At 46.2% G+C, this 23,221-nt stretch overlaps 1 protein-coding gene and 1 long non-coding RNA gene across 2 annotated transcripts in view; one reads left to right on the top strand and one right to left on the bottom strand.

Annotated features, from left to right (window-relative positions):
* Positions 1-987: 987 nt before the first annotated feature.
* Positions 988-23,221, bottom strand: part of ERGIC1 (endoplasmic reticulum-golgi intermediate compartment 1) — a 46,717-nt gene continuing 24,483 nt past the window's right edge. Inside the window, exons 3-10 of the mRNA XM_078855467.1 lie at positions 21,491-21,563; positions 20,560-20,654; positions 16,200-16,324; positions 15,249-15,353; positions 14,279-14,339; positions 13,273-13,373; positions 8,614-8,736; positions 988-2,855 (exon numbers count right to left, since the gene is read on the bottom strand). Of these exons, the coding sequence (XP_078711593.1) occupies positions 2,748-2,855; positions 8,614-8,736; positions 13,273-13,373; positions 14,279-14,339; positions 15,249-15,353; positions 16,200-16,324; positions 20,560-20,654; positions 21,491-21,563 (791 nt within the window). The 3' untranslated portion in view covers positions 988-2,747. The remainder of the gene's footprint in view (positions 2,856-8,613; positions 8,737-13,272; positions 13,374-14,278; positions 14,340-15,248; positions 15,354-16,199; positions 16,325-20,559; positions 20,655-21,490; positions 21,564-23,221) is intronic.
* LOC144931527 (uncharacterized) lies at positions 15,196-22,620 on the top strand. The gene is made up of 3 exons (XR_013636576.1): positions 15,196-15,267; positions 22,049-22,167; positions 22,597-22,620. It is a non-coding gene; the product is annotated as an uncharacterized LOC144931527 (long non-coding RNA).

Genomic DNA, 23,221 nt, shown 5'->3' with positions numbered 1-23,221 from the left:
GTGCAAATTTCGATTTAAAGCTTTCGTGACTGCAGGGATTCATCTTCTTGGTTCTTTCGGTAAAGTCACGTAGAAGGGAAATAATAAAATAATAAAAATAAAACATAATAAAATCATTCTCACGACGTTTCGGCCACAACGCAAGCAGCCGTCCTCAGGTGAAGAACAGGTCTGTCGGAAAGACAGCGTCTGTCGGAAAGACAGCATCTGAATCAGACGCTGTCTTTCCGACAGACCTGTTCTTCACCTGAGGACGGCTGCTTGCGTTGTGGCCAAAACGTCGTGAGAATGATTTTATCATGTTTAATTTTTATTATTTCCCTTCTACGTGACTTTACCGAAAGAACCAAGAAGATTGCTTGTGCAGTTATTGGTGACCGGACCATCAACTCGCTACACATGAGGTTCAATCGCAGGCAGCAGCCTGGATTGGAACCGAGGATCTGAATGGTGCCAGCTTTAGTGTTTCACTATTGCGTATTTAAAATACATATATCTGACATTCATGGCCGGTTGATATCAGTAGAAACTGCCAGAGGTGGGACAAAGTCATTGTTATGCAAGTCCAAGTCGAGTCGCAAGTCATCAAATTCATGACTCGAGTCTGACTCGAGTCCAAGTCACATGACTCGAGTCCACATCTCAGAGGTGGGACAAAGTCATTGTTATGCAAGTCCAAGTCGAGTCGCAAGTCATCAAATTCATGACTCGAGTCTGACTCGAGTCCAAGTCACATGACTCGAGTCCACATCTCAGAGGTGGGACAAAGTCATTGTTATGCAAGTCCAAGTCGAGTCGCAAGTCATCAAATTCATGACTCGAGTCTGACTCGAGTCCAAGTCACATGACTCGAGTCCACATCTCAGAGGTGGGACAAAGTCATTGTTATGCAAGTCCAAGTCGAGTCGCAAGTCATCAAATTCATGACTCGAGTCTGACTCGAGTCCAAGTCACATGACTCGAGTCCACATCTCAGAGGTGGGACAAAGTCATTGTTATGCAAGTCCAAGTCGAGTCGCAAGTCATCAAATTCATGACTCGAGTCTGACTCGAGTCCAAGTCACATGACTCGAGTCCACATCTCAGAGGTGGGACAAAGTCATTGTTATGCAAGTCCAAGTCGAGTCGCAAGTCATCAAATTCATGACTCGAGTCTGACTCGAGTCCAAGTCACATGACTCGAGTCCACACCTCTGGAAACTGCATCCCCGAGGAACGACACATCACTCAGAATAAAGACTCTCTGTACTTGAGCAGAGTAGTGCCAGTAAAATTAAAGAGCGATTGCCACAACGGAAGTTGAATTTCTCTACATAAATGAGAATTTCCCTTTCACCTAACATGAGAGGCGGAAGTAGCCATTAAATAATCCGATCTTCCTATTCAAATCAGCCTACGAACGGCAAAGCGGACAATTTGAAAGATGCTCAGGTCAAGGTGAAGGATTTACCAAAGCAATGTTGTTGCGATGCACACGTCTGTCACTTGCCACCGAACTGTTGCTACTTAATGCGTCGTGACAACACAAGTGTTTATCATTCGTCATTCGCAAAACAAGCATTGGGGTAAATTGAATGCACCGCATCTTTGCGGGCGATTCACACGCGTCATTTCCTGTTGACAGCTGAGCCGGTGGTGGGCATTCCACACTATCCTATGGCGGGGATGTGTCTGTCCATAAAGACAACCGCTGTTGGCTTCCCTCACAAAGTGGGTAACTTACTTTAACAACCCCGGAGGGATGATGGGCTGTGTCAACTCCCAAGCACGATATGAACTCGTAAAATTTTGATTGCGAACTGCTCGCTCTGCCGCTAAGCCAACTGTCAGGTCGGGTTTTGAAGAAATGCCCCCATCCTTGCTGGCCTATTCGAATCGAAAACTATGGCATGCATTCAAAAGCAGGACTTTTCAACGGTGACCGTTAGATTCTTCCACCTCCCAAATAAATACCTCCCTTTGGTGAATGAACATGGAAAAGAATATTGCCGTAGACACGCTATCTTTTTAGCCAGGCCAACATCCTGACTTGGGCTTAAATTTGAATGAAAAGAGGCCGTTAAAATGTGTCCACCAAAACTGACTGTTTAAATCTGCACACAACGTTTTTAAAAACCAGGCTAAATGCAAGAAGAGAAAACCCCGGCACAACCTGCAAAACAAATGAAGCGATGTGGACGCAACAGAAGGCAACTTCTCTACATATAGTCACCAACTTCTCTAAACAAGATAATTTTGGAATAGCCAAATGGCTTGCAACCAATGTTATTTTAGTTAATCTATTATTTACAAAATGCAATACTCAAGCGCGAGTGCTTCCCAATTCCTATTTTAGTAAACTGATAACATTCGCTGGGGAATGTGCCAACATTCCTTTGGCCTGAAAACAAGTACATTTAAATAATGTTCAGTATCTGTATTCCACCCATTTAGATGAATTACTTTACGTTGAAACAGAGCAGTGTTTTAAAAATTATTCCAAAACTAAATATATTTTTTTAAAGTTTGCAGTGTGACGACGTGCATTTGAGGCCACGGTGCCAATTGAAATTAAGCCTTTTACTACTCCCATCGCAGGGGGATTTATACAGAAATGCTTTTTTGCCGCTTACCCTCCACCCAGTAAACCCCCGAATTTCACTTCCCTCCACCTTCCCAGCAAGTTAATAATTAAATAAAAGTCCAACAACGAGTCCGAGGGGGGTTCATCAGGAGGGCCGGACCACGTCGGAGGAGCTTGGCGACGTTCACTGAATCTTGCCGAGCTGCACTTTCCTCCAGGCCTCGGAGGCGGTGAAGATGACCGAATCGATTATCCCGGCCACGGTGAAGGTACCTCCCACGATGGCGCATATCTGGCGAGGAAAACAGAGAAGCAGCGTTTTGGCAGAAAGGCGATACAAAGGTGCGGGCCCTATATTGACTTGCTCGTGCCACTGCTCATGGAAGAGCCTTTACGAAGAGAGAGTTATTGACAGACAGTGCATTTGGCCTACTCTTCCGCGTTGGCCAAGTGTCCTGGAAGAGGCGGGGAGTACTCACACTTTATCTGACCGCACGCGACCTGCCACTCGACTCAATGGGGCGTAACCACTAAATGTTGCTGGATGGACAGAGGTGGGAATATTGGGTTAACTCGCACCATTATTTCAACTGCCGCGCCAGGAGTTCGAAACCGATGATGTCCGAATTACAAATCCAGTGTGCTGACCGACGGCATCCCATCGTCGTGGTGGTCCTGAACAATGCATTGGCAACGTACTGTTGTCCTGTATTCAGGCTGTGCTGTTAATGGGCGACACTGCTGGAGGTGGCCAGGTAGCTCTGAGGTCAGAGCAGTGAGCGGGAGCCGCTAAGACGCCAGGTTCAAATCCAGGCTTGAGCGTGCAGAGGCAATCATCCAACAGCGTGGATTGAAGAGGGTTTAGAAATGTAATTTTTTTTGCATGTTTTACGTAATTGGTTCACGTCACCTTAGCAGCTATCATTCAATGAACTTTTAAAATCACCCCGCCCCCCACCACCCCCCAAAGAGAATCAAGATCCGGAATTGCAACAGTTCATCAAATCATCCTACCCCCAACTAACAGGCGTACATAACAGCAGGCTTGGCGATACCTTGGAGGTTGCATTGGCAAGCGAGTTACTTTCAAGCTAACCTGATACGGAATGATAAATAGCCTTGCATGCACGTTCCGACGGCGCATGCTCCGAAATTATATAACCGTGATGAAACTCTTATTTTCATCACAGCCCTTCCCTGGGGAACGATAGAGGGCACCCACACTCCTCCCCCTTTTTCCGATGGGGCCACTTTCCCCCATGTAACACAAAACAAATTTAGATTAATGTAAGACGCCGTGCCTAAAAATACACGAGGCAATCAACACATTGTTCTACTACAAATTCTACTATTGCTCATGGCACGAAATGATTTATTTGTATTGGTGAGTTTGTACTCAGTAATTATCTCCCGCTCATTAAATCAATGCAGGGTTATCAACTGAATGCAGACCCCATTGGCTAAACACACTCACATGTGCGGATACTAGAAACATATTACAGGACTGTTTTAAATGTTTTGAGAACAGTTATTATACATACAATTATACATTATACAAACTTTATATGCCGATTGAAACCAGGTGCTCTAGTTATCATCCTTCACGAATGCTAATAATACGTGACAATCTTCTTGGTTCTTTCGGTAAAGTCACGTAGAAGGGAAATAATAAAATAATAAAAATAAAACATAATAAAATAATTCTCACGACGTTTCGGCCACAACGCAAGCAGCCGTCCTCAGGCGAAGACCAGGTCTGTCGGGGAGACAGCGTCTGAATGAGCAGTGGACTGACCTTGACCAACATTCAGACGCTGTCTCCCCGACAGACCTGGTCTTCACCTGAGGACGGCTGCTTGCGTTGTGGCCGAAACGTCGTGAGAATGATTTTATTATGTTTTATTTTTATTATTTTATTATTTCCCTTCTACGTGACTTTACCGAAAGAACCAAGAAGATGAATCCCTGCAGTCACAAAAGCTTTAAATCGAAATTTAAATACGTGACAATTTACTACATTTGCACGAGGAGCGCACAGACAATAACATATGCAGTTTAATTACATTCTTCAAACTGTTAAGAGAAGTGAGTGGGCTTGGTCATGACGCGTCTCTAGGGTGGTAGCCAAGCCATTTGCAAATCCACTAATTCACATGACTCGTATGCCGATGTAATGTCTGTCTAACGGAGACTTTCGTGAAGAACGATGACTCGTATACAACTCTTCAGGTAAGGCCTTGGCTTCATCTCAAGAATGTTTTATTTTTTTCCCCATTGCACAGGTGCTGGTTGGATTGTTACGTGCCAGAATCATCAGAGACGGCGGTGGTTAGGGAGGCCATCATCCAGCAGTGGACTGACCTTGACCAACAGTGATAGTTTTAATGTACAAAGATGGCACGGAATTTACGCAAGATTTCATCTGTACAACATATTCCACGAGTTCATTTCCAAACAGGCTTTGATAGTGCCTTCTGATGTGTAATATTACCGCATCTCTTATATTTAATAACCCTTCCTTGTCATGTATGTTGCACTTCTTTCGCACTGTATGTCATGGAAATTAAGACCAATCCTTCAGTTAGTATGAATGCAAGTGATTTTTACCATTACTTGATGCCGTGTGTAAAATGTACTTAATACAATGAGTATGATTTACAGCCTTCTGTCAATCCACGTCTGGATAAAGACCTCCTCCCTGCACTGTGTTGCTCATGGGGTTGTGTTACCATACTTCACAACGCTGACCAGTGCGGTTTGGTGACAGGCCATATTCTACTTAAACTAAAGTTCTATTTAAAGTCTAATGTTCGACTGTCATTAATGCTTAATGCTTTTTGCATCATTTAAGGTTCTGTATGCCACTGCTATTGACCTTCATCGCACGTTTACTGCACTGCTTTCTTTGACCCAGGTCCTCCCTGGGTGAGCACACGGTAAGTCTCACCGTGCTCTCGCCTGCTTATAAAGTAGTCGATAACAAATAATCAACACTCACATAAGCGCTTATGACCATACACATCCACGCACTCACGCACGGACAAACCCACGACCCGCGTACTCGCATCCCTACATAATGCAACACTTGCAGAGGGCATCTGAATTTAGCCACGGCCCAGTCCAACCCGAGGGTGTCATGGAATCTTTAACATCCGCATGAAGACAGGAGCCAATGAACGCCTCCACGGAGGGGGTGGAGGGGAATTTTCTTCTTCTTTTTTTGCTGTTGTTGTGCTTCATGCAAAGCGGCCGGATTGGGTTTCAGTCCGGAGAAGCCAGAGACAAGAAGGGCAGCACCGGGAAGAGCCCTGGGCCAGCCTCTTGTCTGTATCGAGTTCGGCATGCGGATGGCCACGTCGGGGGGGGAGGGGGGTGGCCGACACGGTCGCTTGTAATCGAGTCGGTGGTGCCGTCACAGGAAGTGCGTACGCTCGACAGGCGGGGTGGCGAGGGGAGGGGGGCGGTCCACGTCAACTGCCGTCAGCATCCCGGCCACCGAGCGCCCGACCCGTCGCCACCGCCGCCCCCCCGGTGCCGGCTCCCACGACCAAAGCTTCCGCGTCGTGTCGGCAACAGCAGCAGATCAACAGCAACAACCATCAACAGCAGCAGTAGCAGCACCATTGCCAACACCAACAATAACACCACCAGCACCACCACATCTACCAGCACCACCGCAAAATACAAAGATCCTTCGGATAGCCTTAAAAGACTGTTGAGTGAAATTCTGTGAGCAAGCACCTATGAAGAAGACCGTCACGGCACACGAGGGGGTGGGGGTGGCCAGCATCACGCCCGGCCGCCTTTGTCTCTCTAGCCGCGATGTTCACGCTAATGCGAGCTCAGGGAGGCCTGCGACCGATTCAACGGGAATCCAACTCGGGTCAACGGGAATCCAACTCGGGTCACCGGGTTGATGGTGCAGCGTGCTAGCCACTACCACCACCACAAGCAGCACCACTACCTCAAGCACCACAAACACCAGCACCACAACTACCTCTACCAACAGCAACAATCAGCACCACCACTACAACCAGAAGCTGCACCACCGGCACGACAACCAGCACCAGCACCGCACCACCACCGCACCACCACCGCACCACCACCACCACCAATACCATCAGCAGCACCATCACTACGAGCACCACCACCTGCTCCTTTCCCCGCAACGTCCCATAAACCCGCCCAGCATCTCCCCGGCACCCTTCCAGCACCTTAAAGTGCCTGACTGTGCTAATCCACACCGCCGTCTCACACCCAAGCATGTTTATCACAGCAGTGTGTGAAGCAGGTGCGCTCTCGCTTAAACAAAGAGCTTTTGGCAACGGGCGCCACACATTAGATCGGTGGGTTTATCGCCAAAGCTTTTGCCGGCGCCGGAAATTCAAGCACAGAAATGTCACTGGCAGTGTTGCCAAATGGTGGCATCCACAGTACGCCATTCCCATTTGTTGATGGTGAACGGTGGCTTTTGTGTGTGTGCGCGTTTTTTTATGGTGTCGGAGGAAACGAGAGAGAGAACGGTGCAGAGAGCCGCACTTAAATCGTTTTTCGGCGATCAAAATGGAGGGGTAAAACACGGTATAATTTTCACTTAAGGTATCAATTTTGCGAAATTAAATTTTCTCCGTAGGACAAAAGAGAAGTTCGGCTGCGTTATGGGGATACAGGCAGATGGAGGCCATTGCCTGTACACTGCTTTCCCAACGGTGACTGAACGTTATTGTGTACACCAGCACCCTGATGTACATCTTTAGTGCAAATAAGAATGTTATTCGGTATTCTAATATACCAACACATACCGTCAAAGAATATATTCATGAAACAACGCTCACCGACACACTCTTGCCACTGTTCAGCTGCTGTTTCAGTATCAGCGTCCCGACAGAATTGACATGTGAACACCTGTTCACGTGTCAAGAACCCAATGCTCTCTGTACCGAAGGCGTCAGATGCCACAAAGTGAGTGGAAGTGAGAATAGGATGTGACAGCTTAGCTCGTGGCATTTCATTTTAAAAAGTCGCCACAGCCTGCGCAGATGGCCGGAGCCGCGACACATTTCCCCAAACGTGCATGTTTTAGATCCCCTTCCACTCACGGCAACTTGTCTTTTTTCCAGAGGCCACGGCCACGGAGGGCATACCTTCCTGCAGCCTGACCTTATTGGCATCCTTCAAGCCAACAAGCACGGTCCAAACCTGGCCAGGGCCGGGATAGGTGACCACACAAGGTTTAGAGCCAGGTGACCACAGATGGTGGCATTGGGGCCGGGATTAGCAGGGGACAAACTCGCCTCCGAGGCCGCAGTCCTCAGGAGAGGGCGATCGCGTCCGTGGGGCGAGTCGGACGGGATGAGTCGCCCCCGTTCCCGTCTAAAGAGCCGGTGGCGTGCTCCGAATGCTGTGCATGATTCACGAGGACAGTGGGAATTAACCCCTGCTGACCCGGATACAAAAAAATTTGCAACTGTGAGTCACCAAAGTCAATCTCTGAGCTGGACAAATCCTCCCCTCCCCCACCACCACTTCCCCCTCCCACCCCCCCCACCGACTCCCTTGATACCTAATTAATTTTCAACAATAAAACCGGAGAACGAATTTTTGGGCGCGCAAACGTTGCTGCCCTGGACTCAATGATTTTAGATGCAGAGTTGGTAGATCGCTCATCCTCCATTGTGTGCATGAGACTGCCAATTTACATGTCTATGGATGTGTCAATATATACATGACAATGTGTGTGCATGTGTGCTTCTGATGAGCGTTGACGCAGTCTGGTTAGCACAGCCAGTGACCTAAGTTTCGATTTGCAACCATGGCTAACATCAGTCGGCAAGCGGTGTTGGAGCCCGTACTGTGACTGGCACTAGGTTTACTCAGCCATGAGTTAGTGACTCGTGTGGGGTGTGTTACCATTAGCACTGGGGTGCAGCACCTTTCCTATACGCTCACTGACTTCGCATGCATATGCGAGAGATCTTTGTCCTTCGTGCGCAAATAAACAAAAATCCGACCATTTTGAAGCAACACTGGTGGTGCCGGCGCTCACTCACCGTGGTGATGAAGCGGTACACGGGCTGCCTCCTCTCCACGTGCTTCACAGTGATGGGGCTCAGGTCGTAGCGGAACCAGATGGCCGGGATGATGCGCCCCGTGTGGCTGTATGCCATGTACTCCTGACCACGCGTGGGTAGTGGACAGGGGTGGACGCACAAAGCCACACCAAGTAAGGCGAATGCCGTTAGCGAGCGCCTAAGAAAGGCCGCCGTGGGCGTACGAGGTGGCCTGGCCGGCAACACGCACGGCCACCTTTGTCTCCCCAGTGCTGATGTTTTACATACCGCAGCAGGTACTCATTTGAGGCTGAGTCGACCTAGGGGATGGCCAAAACTGGTTAATTTAATCACCGCTGTGCACCAACCACCGCGCCACCGCTCGGCACATGGATGCACGTCAATGCCGGCACAGGCCCCCCGCACCTCCGATGAGCACACATTGGCTACGTACAGTGCGAAAAAAGTTCAACATACATACGCACACACACACACGTGCACACACACACGTGCACACACACACGTGCACACACACACGTGCACACACACACGTGCACACACACGTGCACACACACACACGCACGCAAACGCGCGATGACACCACCCCAGGATGGCACGAGAAAACACGCGCACATGTGCGAGGGTGCTTACGAGAATGGCGCGGAAGTGCGCAAACGATGCCGCCATTAAACAGTGGCCGGAATGGCACCAAGAAAAAAAGCTCAGCTTAATCCCCTTATGGGCTAAGCAGATTAATAGATTTAAATGTATCCTTACATCATAACGATAATTGGAATTCTTTCCGGTGGGCAAATGCCACCTCGGAAAAAAAAATTGATCCTTCGTTTCAATACCTCTCGTTCCTTTTGACATTCCCCGCAAAGCCACTTTGAGCAGTTTTAGCTCCCTTCCTTAATAACGAGCAGGATATATGTTGGTAATTAGCAGAGGTGGGACAAAGTCATTGTTATGCAAGTCCAAGTCGAGTCGCAAGTCATCAAATTCATGACTCGAGTCTGACTCGAGTCCAAGTCACATGACTCGAGTCCACATCTCATAGGTGGGACAAAGTCATTGTTATGCAAGTCCAAGTCGAGTCGCAAGTCATCAAATTCATGACTCGAGTCTGACTCGAGTCCAAGTCACATGACTCGAGTCCACATCTCATAGGTGGGACAAAGTCATTGTTATGCAAGTCCAAGTCGAGTCGCAAGTCATCAAATTCATGACTCGAGTCTGACTCGAGTCCAAGTCACATGACTCGAGTCCACACCTCTGGTAATTAGATTTGTTTTTGAGGCACAAGGGAGAACACGCAATGTGACAATGAAGCAGACATGCCTACAATCGAAGACAATTGTAGATTTTTTTCAAAATAACTTTCAATCCCAACTAATCTTTACGAACAAAGGCAGCAACATTGGGATGACTCATATACGCACGTAGCTCGATGCTTACCTCCTTTGTTTGCAGATGCTAAGTGTAATTCCTCTAAAACTCGTTGACATTTTGGCTAAGGATTTAGGCAGTGATGCACACTGCACGTCTTGTGGAACCTTTCAGGTCCGAGTTAATATCACACCGCAGGGCCATTTCTCTTGATGGCCTGCGGCTGTTTAAAAAAAAAAAAGGGGACACACACTTCCTGGACGAATGTCCCATCTGGCAACAAAGTGCTTGGTCGTTTTCACAAGTAAGCCAATTCACATCCCCAGTCAAGTGGCCGAGTTCCACACCGACTGCCTTGCATCAAAGTGGCCAGCGCCTTGGCAGGTGCTATCTGCTGATGAGCATCGAGAGCCAAATTAGCGGCCTGCGCCGCGTGAAATCCAATCAGGAAAATGCCCCCCCCCCGCCGCACCCCGCCCCCACCACCCCCAACTGGTGGCTCCCGTAACCTCCATTCAATCTCCCCACTGAACAGCACCTCTCCCTCTGCCTGAACCTAACACCACACACACACCCACCGATCCACCCACCCCTCCCCTTCTCTTCCTCCTGGCCCATATCCCATCCCATTCCTCCCACCCCCCCCTGCCCCCCGCCCCCCAGCTGGAGATTAAAAGACAACTGTGATCCTTTTAAAGCCACATGAAACACCAGCCGTGCCGAACCGGAAGGAAATGGACATTTTTAAAGCCGAGTGGTGCCTGTGTGTAAACAGAGACTGACTTTGTCAACAGATCCGCTGCGTATCGTATCCAGTCTCTCCGAGCCGTCAGCTCACTGGGCCACCATGCACTGTACCTGGGGTTTTTTTTTTCTCAAGAGAGGGTGCCGTGAATTTGTCCCAGTTACACAAACAAACCTGCTGCTGCCATCAATTAGCAAATTGCTTTCACGCCCTCCTGCACAACTTAGCTTCGATTCAGTTCCGTTAGCTATTACACATTTGACAGCGACACTTTACAGAGGCCAACTAAACTAAACCAGGACATTAGGGGCGGCCTTCATGATAAATGTAACGTTGAACAGCGAGGAAAATGAAAATGTGGGCCCTTTGCTGGCGTGGAAGTTAATGATTGCACATGTTGATAATCAAATCAATGTATTTACTGAGCGTAATTATAACCCACATCGTGCAGGAAGTGAACGCTGAGCCTCATCTTTTTTTTCTGCAGTGACTAAAATAGAATGTGCAAAGTTTATTGGTGCTATATTAAATTATATAGCTGATATATTTACATGGGAGGCGTAAACAAAATGTGAGCAGCCGATAACATTAACACCGTGCCACAGCCAGGCTTATTTTCCAACTATTTTAGTATACATCTAATTAATTTTAAAAAATACTTTAATAATAATAATTTAGTAATTGTCCTTTATTTAGCTTTCATTTACATTTCCGGGCAAAGATGAAAGAGACACGGTGACTAGAGACAAAACGGATTTCTGCTACCGAATCTCTCTCATCGCGTAGCAGAGCGGGTGTCGTCCAAAAATGTGTAAAGAACGAAGGCAAACAATCTGAAAAGTTAACAGACATTTGATTTCTGTGTTAACAAAAAAATAGTGACACGGTAGCGAGATGTTAACTATCTCGCCTGGTATAAAGGAGGTCGTGGGTTCGATCCCAACGTCTGTATATTTGGAGTTTGCATATTCTTCCCGTGGTCGCATGGATTTTTCTACGAATCCTCCGGTTTTTCCCCTTTACATTTATAAACATGCGTTTAGAGTATTTGACTTCGATAAATTTCCGCTTGATATGCTACTCCGTTCAGCTATCATTTATGGCCTGGTCGCTATTGAAAAAAAGCTACACACCTCAGTGGGCCTTACCTGGTAAAATATAAATGGTTTAGTTGTAGTTTGATTTCAAGCTGGAAGAGCCCCAAGCTTGGAGTAGGCGGCAGTGGCTGAAAAACCACGGAGGAACTCGAGGGCCCTGCTCATCATCTCTGTCTGAAAAAATGTGCCTCGACTTTTGGACTAACACATGCTTATGATGTTGATGCAAATACCTATTGTCGTTTTTATATTAAGAATAAAAAATATATATGTCCTGTAAATAACCATGTACGCTTATTGTGGATTAACTCATTCTTGGGCCACCCTGTATGAATGAGGGGGGAAACTATGTTTTTTATAAAAACAAGCTGCTACATGTCTGTGTATTATTCTAACACCTTGCTATGAACATTTTTAACGGTCGCCACATCAGTTATAAACCACATACGATGCACGGAAAGATTCGTTTTTTTAATTTAAATTGAAAACGTAAGACACAGGTGTGCCGCTGAGACCTGGGTCTAAACACCGTGAGCATCTGTGATTCAACCGGGTTCTCCCAAGTAGCAGCGGGTTCAGATTCTCACCCCGGCCACCAATGACTGTACAAAAGAAAAACCCAATTATATTAAATAACTTTTTTACTTTCCTTGGTTAACAATTTCCGCTGTGGGAATAAAAAAAAAATTGTTTCGGCAACCACGTAACAAATATCTCTACAGCAGGGCGCACGGGAAAGTACGACACCTCGATTTTGATAAAGGGGTCACGTGTAGAGATTTCGGAAGACGTTCTGCGATGGGACATTCTACATATCAGCCCTGGAAGAGTTACAACTGGCCACTTCATCTCACGACGTGGCACTTGAGGTAGTGGATTTCCTCTTTAGCAGCCCATCATTAACCATTGCTACACTTTTTTGTGACAATATACCAAGGATCGGAACGAACATCCTAGAGGATACCCACCGAGGAGGTGGGACCCATGAAAATCAGCTGGCGTGCAAGCAGGTGCCAAGTGGATTGTTACATCACAGGATCCTGAGAGGAGGCGGTGGCTTGGGGAGGCCTTCATCAGAGGTCGCAACCGGGTACCCGATACCCGTACCCTACCCGATACCCGGCTACCCGTACCCGGCCGGGTACGGGTAGCCGTTTGCGACCCTGGTGCGGCCGGGTACGGGTAGGCCGTGAGTCACTGGTGAATAACCGTTTGTCACTCATTTCGGGTAGGGTACAGGTACGGGTACTCGTACCCGGCCGGGTACGGGTACGGGTACCCATTTGCGACCCTTGTGCGGCCGGGGCCGGGTACAGGTAAGGAATCAAAACCCGTTTGCGACCTCTGGCCTTCATCCAGCAGCGCATTGACCATGGTTGACAATGATTGGCATGGTACACTGCCATCCAAGAAGCTCCTTCAACTGACCTTGAATCCTGCGGTGTACTGGTAAGAGAGTTGTTGGTGTCCTTTAACGTCTTCATAGACCGTCGGCACAATCTTGATGATGTAATCGTAGGAGGAGAGGGCTGTGAAGAAAATAAGAAAAACAAGTACTACAGCTCATCGTTTATCCTGAATCAGTCCGTAAAGGTGACTGACTGTTACATTTCATGGTGGGCACTGCTGCCGAGTCGGATAACCACATTCTATGTGGGTTTATATCAATTCAACTTAAACTACACTATTTTTTATTTTACCAGGTATGGCCCACTGAGCTATATAGCTCTTTTTCAGAAGTGACCTGCCCACAAATGATAGCCCAACTTAGTGGCCTGTGACGTGGAATTTTATCGCAAGCAAACACTCTCAACGTGTGTTTCTAAATTGTGGAGGGAAAAATCAGAGGGCCTGCCAGAAAAATCCACGTGACCACGGGGAGAACATGCAAACTCCAAATATACAGCAGGAGTCAGGGTCGGAATCAAACCTACGACCTCCTGCATACCAGGCGAGGTATCTAACATCACAGCACCACGGCGCCCCTCTCGCCACCGTGGTATTTGGGATGTTAGGGAGATGAGCCGTGCTTCAAATCGTGACAATTCATGGAAACCGCTGGCGAGTGCACAGTCACAACTCGAGCTTCCAGAAAGATAAATTTGAATATTTATCATGTTTACATTTGGTTAAATGTCAATTGTACAGAAATGGAACCACAGCATGCCGTGCAATTCCTGAAAATCGGATAATTTGACAGAGGCATCACTCATCAGTTTCTAAATGTTCTTACGCACTTGCCCTTTTTTATTCCGTTAGTGTATAATTACCCATATATTACTTAAATTATCATTTGGATTCGTAGTGTCTCTATAATGTACTTAATTGTTTTCATTTGCTTGTGTGTACGCCAAGGAAATTGAACGTAATACTCAGTAAATTCGAAGAATGTGAATGCGCGTCAGAATGGGAACGCCGTGTACAATAAACTCACGGTTTGATTCGATGCGATCGGTGTTCTTTAAAGCGTTGAATGCACCCTGAATGTTTGCTCCCTTTAAAAACAAAGTAAAACAACAACAAAAACATCAAACATTACGAAAGAATGCGATGCGCAGAGCCCAACAATGTTTAATTTGCAAGCGTTTTTCTTGTTGCAAATCACGAAGAAATGTACAGCCCTCTGACAACCCACTACTTCGTAAAGCTATCTCCGCACTATATACGTCATGAAGGTCGTATGACCATGCTTCACCGTGCCGTTCAGTGTAGGTCGGTGAAAAAGGCACCCAGGACGATTGGTTCAGATATCACTCGCCGCTAATGCTCGCCGCGGCTGAGAATCGAACGGAGGTGGCCGGGTTTATACGGCAGTGCACTAACCACTGTGCCACCGCCGGCTATGGCGCTAGGCATCAGCAAAGTAAGCGGAAGCTTGAGGCCCCAAGCAGCTGAAGAGGATCCCCAGATTTATAAAAAAAAGATGCACCAAATGTCAGCTCGAATTCAGATCCTGATAAACATAAAAATCAAAATTTCTCAAGAATTGATATTTTGCCTGCAGCCCTCTTCTGTCATCTCACTAAATCTCTTCCTGCTGTCCACAATCTCTTCTCTCATCTCCACTAAATCTCTTCCTGCTGTCCACAATCTCTTCTCTCATCTCACTAGGAGCTTAGAAACTGAAAGGGGGTGGGGGGCCGCTCCGAAAATACTTGAATACAATTTTTGTTATAATTTGTGCTCAGTTCCCCCCCCCAACCCCCAATGGGTTGACGACACCACCGCTGGCCACCGCTCCACCCCCAAGTCACAAAATGACCCTTGCGATTCAAACAGCCGCACTTCCCGTGGCGTTCCAACATCAGTCCTCCTCAGCGGCAGTGGCGGCAGTGGCGGCAGCGGCGGCAGCAGCGATGCAGCCTGTGTGCACAGAGATAACCTCTCTGCCTTCTCGTGCTTACATAAATCTTCTCTCCGAAGGTGAGCTTGTGGATCGTGTGCGTCATGTCCGGCTTCTCTGGCTGCATGAGCGCGCTGTGTGTCGACACGTGGAAATTGCCCGGGACCTGCAAGCATTAGACACGCGTTTTGCCGACGTTTAAAAAAAAAAAAAGAGAAAATAAGGCCGTACTGTATATTGATCGCAAAAAAAATAAGTCATTCGCAGGCTGCACTTTCATTCTCACTCTAGCCCTCCACCTGAAATATTTGCAATTTCCGCCACCCCCCGCCCCCGCAGGGGAGCCCATCGCAGACGCGAGACAGCCTGTGAAGTGAGCCTTGTCAATTGCGAAATAGGATTACAGATAACGGGGGACCGAACGTTGCTGCACCGCGAGAATCGGTTTGTGGCTGTAATAGCTGTAATGGCTACATCGTTGTATCATTACATACATGCCGGTCGGCTTGATGATTTTCAAGCGTGAATCGCATCATTCCCATCAGGCACCGTAATTACAAGTGACGAACACAACAAATCTGTCACTGCACGTAAAATATATTCACTCTCTTTTCTGTCCATCGACATTTGGGACGTTCAGGCCATTGTTTTTCTGCAGGCAGACTGTGGACCGGTTTCGATAATAATCAGTGTTTCTTGTCAGCAGTCAGGCCTGTTAAACAACTTCATAGGCCAATAAACAAAGTATTTCATGTGCAGAGGCATATTTCACAATGTGTTCATTATTTAATGTGCAATGGTACTCTCTTGTTTATAACCTTACTCTTTCTAACCTCTACAGGGGTTAAATATTTATTAATTAAAATTGGTTCTTCAAGTGAGGCTTTGATGAAGGCCTGCCGCGTACAAGTAAAAAGCATATGTTGATATATTTTCCCTTTGGCTCGTAACATCAATAATAATGTAAAAATAGCCCAAATTTAAATTGCCGCAGGATGTGACGTTTGAACACCTTGTTAATGAGGAAAACTCCTTCAAACCGGCAGCCGCTGCCCTCGTTGAGTGGGATTTTTATTGAGTTCTCGATGAACCCCACCTCGTGCCGCCCCATCTCATCCTGGATGTCCAAACCCACCACTGGAAGGGGGGAGGGGGGGGGGGAAAAAACTCCCGGTTAAGCAACGGAGACAACCGTCTTGGGCAAGCGCCGCTAAGCCGGAGGCCACAAAGACCGGCACGGCACACGTGTGAGCAATGATGCAACCACCACTTTGTGAATGGCCGCTGGTTTCCCCGGTTCGGATTCTGAGCACGCCGTAGCAAGTCATCATTTTAGACTGAGGACCTCGGGAAAATGCAGGCCAGGTTTACGTGGCAAATGCTATACAAAAAAAAATCCGCTTTGATATGTATAGCATCTAAAAAACACTATTTTATTTTTTTTACCAGGTAAGGCCCACTGATCTGTATAGCTCTTTTTCATAAGTGACCTGGTCACAAATGATAGGTCAATGAAGCGGCTTATCATGTGGAAATGTATAGCAGACAAATACTCTAAACACATATTTATAAATGTGGAAGGAAAAACCGGAGGACCCGAAGAAAAATCCACACGACCATGGGGAGAACATGCAAACTCCAAATATACAGGTGTCAGGGTTGGGATCGAACCCATAACCACCTGTATACCTGGCGAGGTAGTTAACATCTCGCCACCATGGCAACTGCATCTCTACACCCTACGCAGAATAAATTAAATTTTGACTTAAAACTTTCGTGACTGCAGGAATTCATATTCTTGGTTCTTTCGGTAAAGTCACGTAGATAGAAAACAAAAAAAACTTTTTTTTTAATACGTTGAAAATAAGAAAAGCTATTTTTTTTATTACATTTTTTTTTCTTTTTTTATCTACATGACTTTACCGAAAGAACCAAGAATAACAATGAATTCATTTATATTTAACCAGACATTGTTGCCAGGCGTTCATCAAATATCGTTGACTTTTTCCCAATCAACAGCAACACACTTTCTCCTAACTGAATACCAGTGGATGATTCAAAGTTATTTCACAGCTCAATACACGGGGCAATGCGAGCCCTTGATCTCTCAGATACAAACCTCATCATGTTCTAGCTTTACAGGCCCTGCATGATGTGTGGAACTCACAGAGCCACAGTTGGTACTTTATATGGTCGTAACTTTTTTTTTGCAGTTTCATGAATTACCATCATTCACCAGCCCACACTGACTAGCGAAGTCAAGTATGTTCAGACGCGTACCATGCCCAGTATAACAGTAAGGCCTTCATCCAGCCAAGGGCTGCAGATTTGTATATATATGTATATGTGTATATATATCATGTGAAGGCTTGGCATGCGACAAATAACATTGAAACGTGCTGCACGGTTTGAACTTTCTCGAGTGCCGACTTATTCCACCGTTGCTGCAATGGGAACTGGATTTGATTGTTGTTCCCATGACTTTTCAAATCAATAATAGGGTCTCTGTACATGGTTATCGACAACTCGACAACTGATGAACAAACCTAGTGCTTCTCACAGAGCCACGGCTAGTCACAGCCCACATCCGAACAAGAGTGAGTGAAGCAGAGGTCTATTCTGAGTCCTTTCCCAGCCTCTCAACTTGTCAGTCTGTGGTACCCCGGAAGGCACAGGCACCGCTGGGTGCAGCTGCAATAGAATTCTTTAATTATGCCGAAACACGTCGAGTCATCCGAAGCTGCTGCCCGATGCTATTTCAGGCACGGTGTGTCACTGTCAGAAGAGTCACACTCTGTTTGCAGCAGGGCGGGGGGGGGAGATCACTTTCTGTGGAATTGGAATGGGTTCGGCGCTTTGCCTGCGAGCAGGCCTCTGCTTGCCGCGTGTACACGTTGTTGGCGTGCCCACAAAGGGAGCGGTATTGTCGCAGTTAGCGCGCTGCACTACGAACCCGGCCACCTGAGTTCCATTCGTGCTCAAGGCCAACACCAGCGACTATTATCTGAACTGGTCCGGAGCCTCACCTAGGTCGACTCAAATGAGTACCTTGTATGGTGTGTAAACATCGACACGAATGAGACAAAGGCGACCGGGTGTGGTACTGGTCACCCACCTCTTCGTGTGCCAATCTGGCCTTCATTGGTGCTTGATAACAGCACTTGCCTTAACAGTCTGTCAAGGCTATATGGGAGATCTTTGTCATTGTGCCCACATGCCAGATCAGAGCTGTCAACTCACAGCCCAAGATTCCCAACATTTAGGTCTGTCTTGTGATGCCTTTATTTAAACAGCTGTCATTGTTTAGCTTGAGTGTTGTGTGTTATCGCCTTTCAAAGTTTGGTTTCTGTTTAATTAAGCGACGTCGTGATAACTAGCTAAGAAGGCCCAATAATATATTTTTATCATCACACAATTCATTAGTGGAGGTGCAAAGACTGTAATTATATATTTTTTATGAATATGACATCATCAATTTGGATTATGCTTATGAGATCACTACTATTTTCTGCACATTACTTAAATGTTTCCTCAACCATTTAAGTTATTTTCTGTCTATTACGTAAGTTCAGCTATGTGCCAATTTATAAAAGTATTCTAGTGTCTGAATCACAACGTAATTGTCAAAACATTCCAAGGCACCAAAAATAATGTTTCCTATAATAGGCCTTCTTTATATACACAGACACAATGGTGATTTGCCAAACTCTACGCCTCCGCTGTTCAATGTGCAACACGCTGACATTCAATTAAAGTTCCGGAATTAAACAAATACAGTCGATAATAATAACTCACTGAGTAGGCAAATTATTTAATTTCTAATTATGTTTTAGAAGGGCTATAAAGACAAATGTGGAAGTTTAAATTGTGGAATATATGCGTTAAACCACAATCCAAAAATACCCCAAAAAATTTGCACTAATACGCACAATTGTTATCCGGCTTTATTTTGCCTGAAAGTTTAATGAGCAGTGCGTTTACATGAAGCCCGATATTTTTAGTTTTTACTTGGCTTCATCTTGTGTCCGGAGCACGGTTGGCTAATGTACGGTGCGAAAGAAGTTCTACATACATGCATGCATGCATCTGATCCACGCACCACACAAAGAAGTTCTACATACATGCATGCATCTGATCCACGCACCACACGATGCTTTTCAGAGTAGGTATCGGCTTGAATATGGCCAGGAGATGGCCGTTGCAGCGAGGACGTTATGAATCCATCCGTCCGGCGCTTTGAGCATTACTCTCTCAAATCCGCGAGCATTCTATTGGTACTCAAATTTCTTCTCACATGGAGCCAAACACTCGTGAAAAATGTAATTGGGCAAACGTTCCAAATCAGCACCCTCGTGAAAAAATATAGAGTTTTGACACCCAATGAGTTTTGTGTAAAGGACATTTACTCTTACTATATTTGTATACCGAGTGAATGTCATTCATATCGATTAAGATATCCTTAGGGATACACAAGTAGTGGTGCCACTGCAGATAAGAGAGAGCCTGTGTGTGCCCCCATTAAGCTGAATCGTGTGTGTAGTTTTACAAGAAGTCCTTGTTCACGTTCAATTGAGTAACTGTATACAGAGTAGTCCATTGAACTACAAAAAAAGCTCGTTTACAAGGTGGCTCTGTTTGTTTTGCATTCAAAAGCATTCCACGTGGTGGCTCCATTAAGGCATTACATGGCTATTTTACAAGCAGTCGTTGCGAATGGTAATGGCACGTGGCACTACGTTCCCTTGCTCTGCCATTGTCTAAATGTGGAGTTCGCCGGCATAATCTCCCAGTGTATACACCGCAGTCGGTGAAAAAGGCAGGCCATGTGTGGTGGGTTAAAGTGTGGGTACTCTCACCCTCTTCTAAGACTTCTGGACAGCGTGTTTGAGTCGCGGGCAAAATGCCCTCTCTATAGGAGTACTCTTGAGCTCCCCGTATTAAAGGCCCGTCCGCCAGCAGTGGCGTGAGCAAGCAATTGCAGGGCTGCCCCTTTACCTTTTCTTAATATCTTTTTTATTGCGTCTTGCAATCTTTTTCTTGTTTCAGATGGCTGATGTAGATGCTAAGCAACAACTACATTTTCACATTCAGGTGGTTAAGCCAGATAACCGCGTTCGGAGCAGCGGAGTGCGTAGCTGTGATGTCTCCGTCACATTGGTGGATCGGGCATTGCGTCATTGTACGTTGTACGGCCTGTTCTGGATAACCATATTCGCAAACTGGATAGTTTTTGTGCATCAGGTATCCGCATCTGCCATGGTTTGTGCGGATGCGGTTTAGGATGCACCGAGATGACGTGCATCTTGCGATGCACCTTCTGGTGGATGCATGTATGTACATATATAAGCATGCACCGGTGCATTATTACTGACCATCGCATTGTAAATTCAGGAGGCTGATATTCAGCTTAACTTCTATTTTTCCCGTGCTGTCTTTTTCCGGGTTGTCCACGTAGAGCTCACTAACGCTGTGAACACAACACGGCAACATAAAACAACAAAAAATCCGCCCATCAACACGGACAGCATAAAATATTCCCGAGGAAATGCCAATTAAAGAGGCAAGAGTGAGACTGCACGAGTGAATCATTTGCCACAAAAACAGTGGGTTTATTCCACGTAAGCACATTGTGCACTTTAACACCAAGAGAAAAAATAAATTCTGCAGAGTCAAAAATAATAATTTAACATTTTCGGTTTTGGCCAAAAAATTTCAAGATGTGAGTCATGTAACATTTGTATTCAAGCTTTTCTGCATGTTCCCAACCAATCTCAATACACTCATGACATCTTTTTCCACTCTCCCAGTACTATTTCCACTCTCCTAAAAAGGGACTTTAAAAGACAGTGGGGTATCTATAAATGGACTTCACCCAATAAAATGGTAGTTCCTTACTCAGGAAAGCACCGCTGAGTCTGAATACTGTTTTAAAGACGATCCTTGCATTATGAACTTTGGCCAGTCCCATGAATGAGCATTTGCATTCATGTGGGAAAAGATAGGAGAACCCGGGAAAAAACCGGCCACGCATTCGAGGGGGGAGACATTTAGCACTGCCATCTCCTGGCCACACTTCACAGCTCCCACGCCTACAACTCCTGGCAAGCCCTGGTATAGGGGTCACCCATCCAAGTATTAACCAGGATCAATATCCTGCTGCGTGTCCAAGATCTGATGCTACCAGGTACATTCTGAGTAATGCGAAGGTCATTTGGTCGTAGCCTGTCTCTCCCTTGGTATAAATTAAATTATAGTCCATTAACGGTGCCAAAGACAGCATCGACGTGTGCATCAACAACTTACATTTCAGTGGTGATGAACCCCGAGAGTTCGGAGAGGAAGAGGAAGAGAATGAACACGCAGCAGCAAATGGACACTGGAACACAACGCACAGGCCCAACCCGCGCCCCCACATCACAATGCAGTTTACAAATGAGCGTTAGACTTATTTTCTCCAATATTGATTACCCGTGTACCAGCGATTTTCTGGCATGAAAATAAAACCACCCATCACAGTTCACAAACGGCAATTTTCACAGCCACAAACGCGCTGCCACCAAGCTCCCCGAGAGCTTTCGCAGGGGCGGCGGCGACGGCGGCGGCGTCTGCCTGTTGTTGATAATGGCATTTGTAGCACGAGTGGACAATCTGCGTCATGTCACAGTTAGGGATAAAGTGCATACATCTATGGCACAGTTGCAGGAAAACCCAAAGGCAAACATCGCATCCCGGCAAGTACATCTCCGTCGCTTTAATTACTCGCGATGCAAACACGCTCGGATATTTTTTTTCTTCTTTTACTGAAATCCTCTTCGAGTAATAGGACACTCGACTTGTTAGTGCAAACAGTGAATGCAGCAGGATGAACGTGTTTTTTTTCAGCGTCCGCGTATGTGGAGACGGGACGTGGACCGGCACACAGAGTTCCGGTCAGCCTGCTCTGCCAGACCCAGTTCCGTCTCGCACATCGAGGAGAAGAGGTGAGCGGATTGACAGACAGGATGCCTATTGCAATCATTATCATCATCATCATCAGCAGCAACAGCCTTGATCTATTCTAGATTTGAAGCTTTCGTGACTGCAAGGATTCATGTTGTTGGTTTTTTTCGGTAAAGTCACGTAGGTAAAAAATTAATAAAAGTAAAATAAAATAAAAACTCACGACGTTTCAGAGGCAACACAAGCTTCCACCTGAAGACGGAAGCTTGTGTTGCCTCCGAAACGTCGTGATTTTTATTTTATTTTACTTTTATTAATTTTAATTTTTTTACCTACGTGACTTTACCGAAAAAAACCCAAGAATAGGAAGCCTTGATCTATCCACTGTTCAATAAAGTCTTCAGTCCATGTGATGGCCTTCGACTTGTGTATGTTGTCTAACTCGTGTATCCCTCTTCCTTTCATTGTAGATATTACTCGCGATGACAAGTCCATCCCCTGGTCACGAGCTAATCACATTGCTCCATCTCCGTGATGGGGTGGTACAGTCCCCACTCGCTGACATTTTGTCAGCGAGTGACAATAGTACAGCACTTTTTAGACCTCAACGCATGGAGCTAAGTGATCGAGAAGAGAAGTTCAGTTGTTCATCAGCATCAATAACAAATTGTCAAAGCCAGCGCAAAATATCACATTGAGGGATTGTGATTCCACGTGGACAAAATCTGAACTTGTGCTTTCATGGTTGGGGTCCCCTGCTGGCCCTACCAACTAAGCTATGTCTCCATCGCAATATGCGGTAGCCCTCAGCTCTCCTGTCACATTGGTTATATAAGAGTTGCTGGCAATGCAATGTTATTTGTCACACCGAATACATGCTAGATCATGTTGAAGTGATATTAGACATTGTATACTTGGGGTGGTAGGATTAACCTCTGACTGTGCCCTCCCCACTCTCCCCCACCCACCGCACCACACATCCCCATCCAACCAGCAATTCAATGAATTTAGGATCATTATTCAAAACAAATTTTGTATTCTTGTTTTAAAATTGTGGTGAATGGTGACGCATCTAGTGGCTGCAAGAGGTGATAC

Source organism: Lampetra fluviatilis, chromosome 4 (assembly GCF_964198595.1).
Source record: "Lampetra fluviatilis chromosome 4, kcLamFluv1.1, whole genome shotgun sequence".
Lineage (NCBI taxonomy): Eukaryota > Metazoa > Chordata > Hyperoartia > Petromyzontiformes > Petromyzontidae > Lampetra > Lampetra fluviatilis.
The sequence above is the reverse complement of the archived record's forward strand: the minus strand, read 5'-3'. Positions and strand labels throughout refer to the sequence as shown.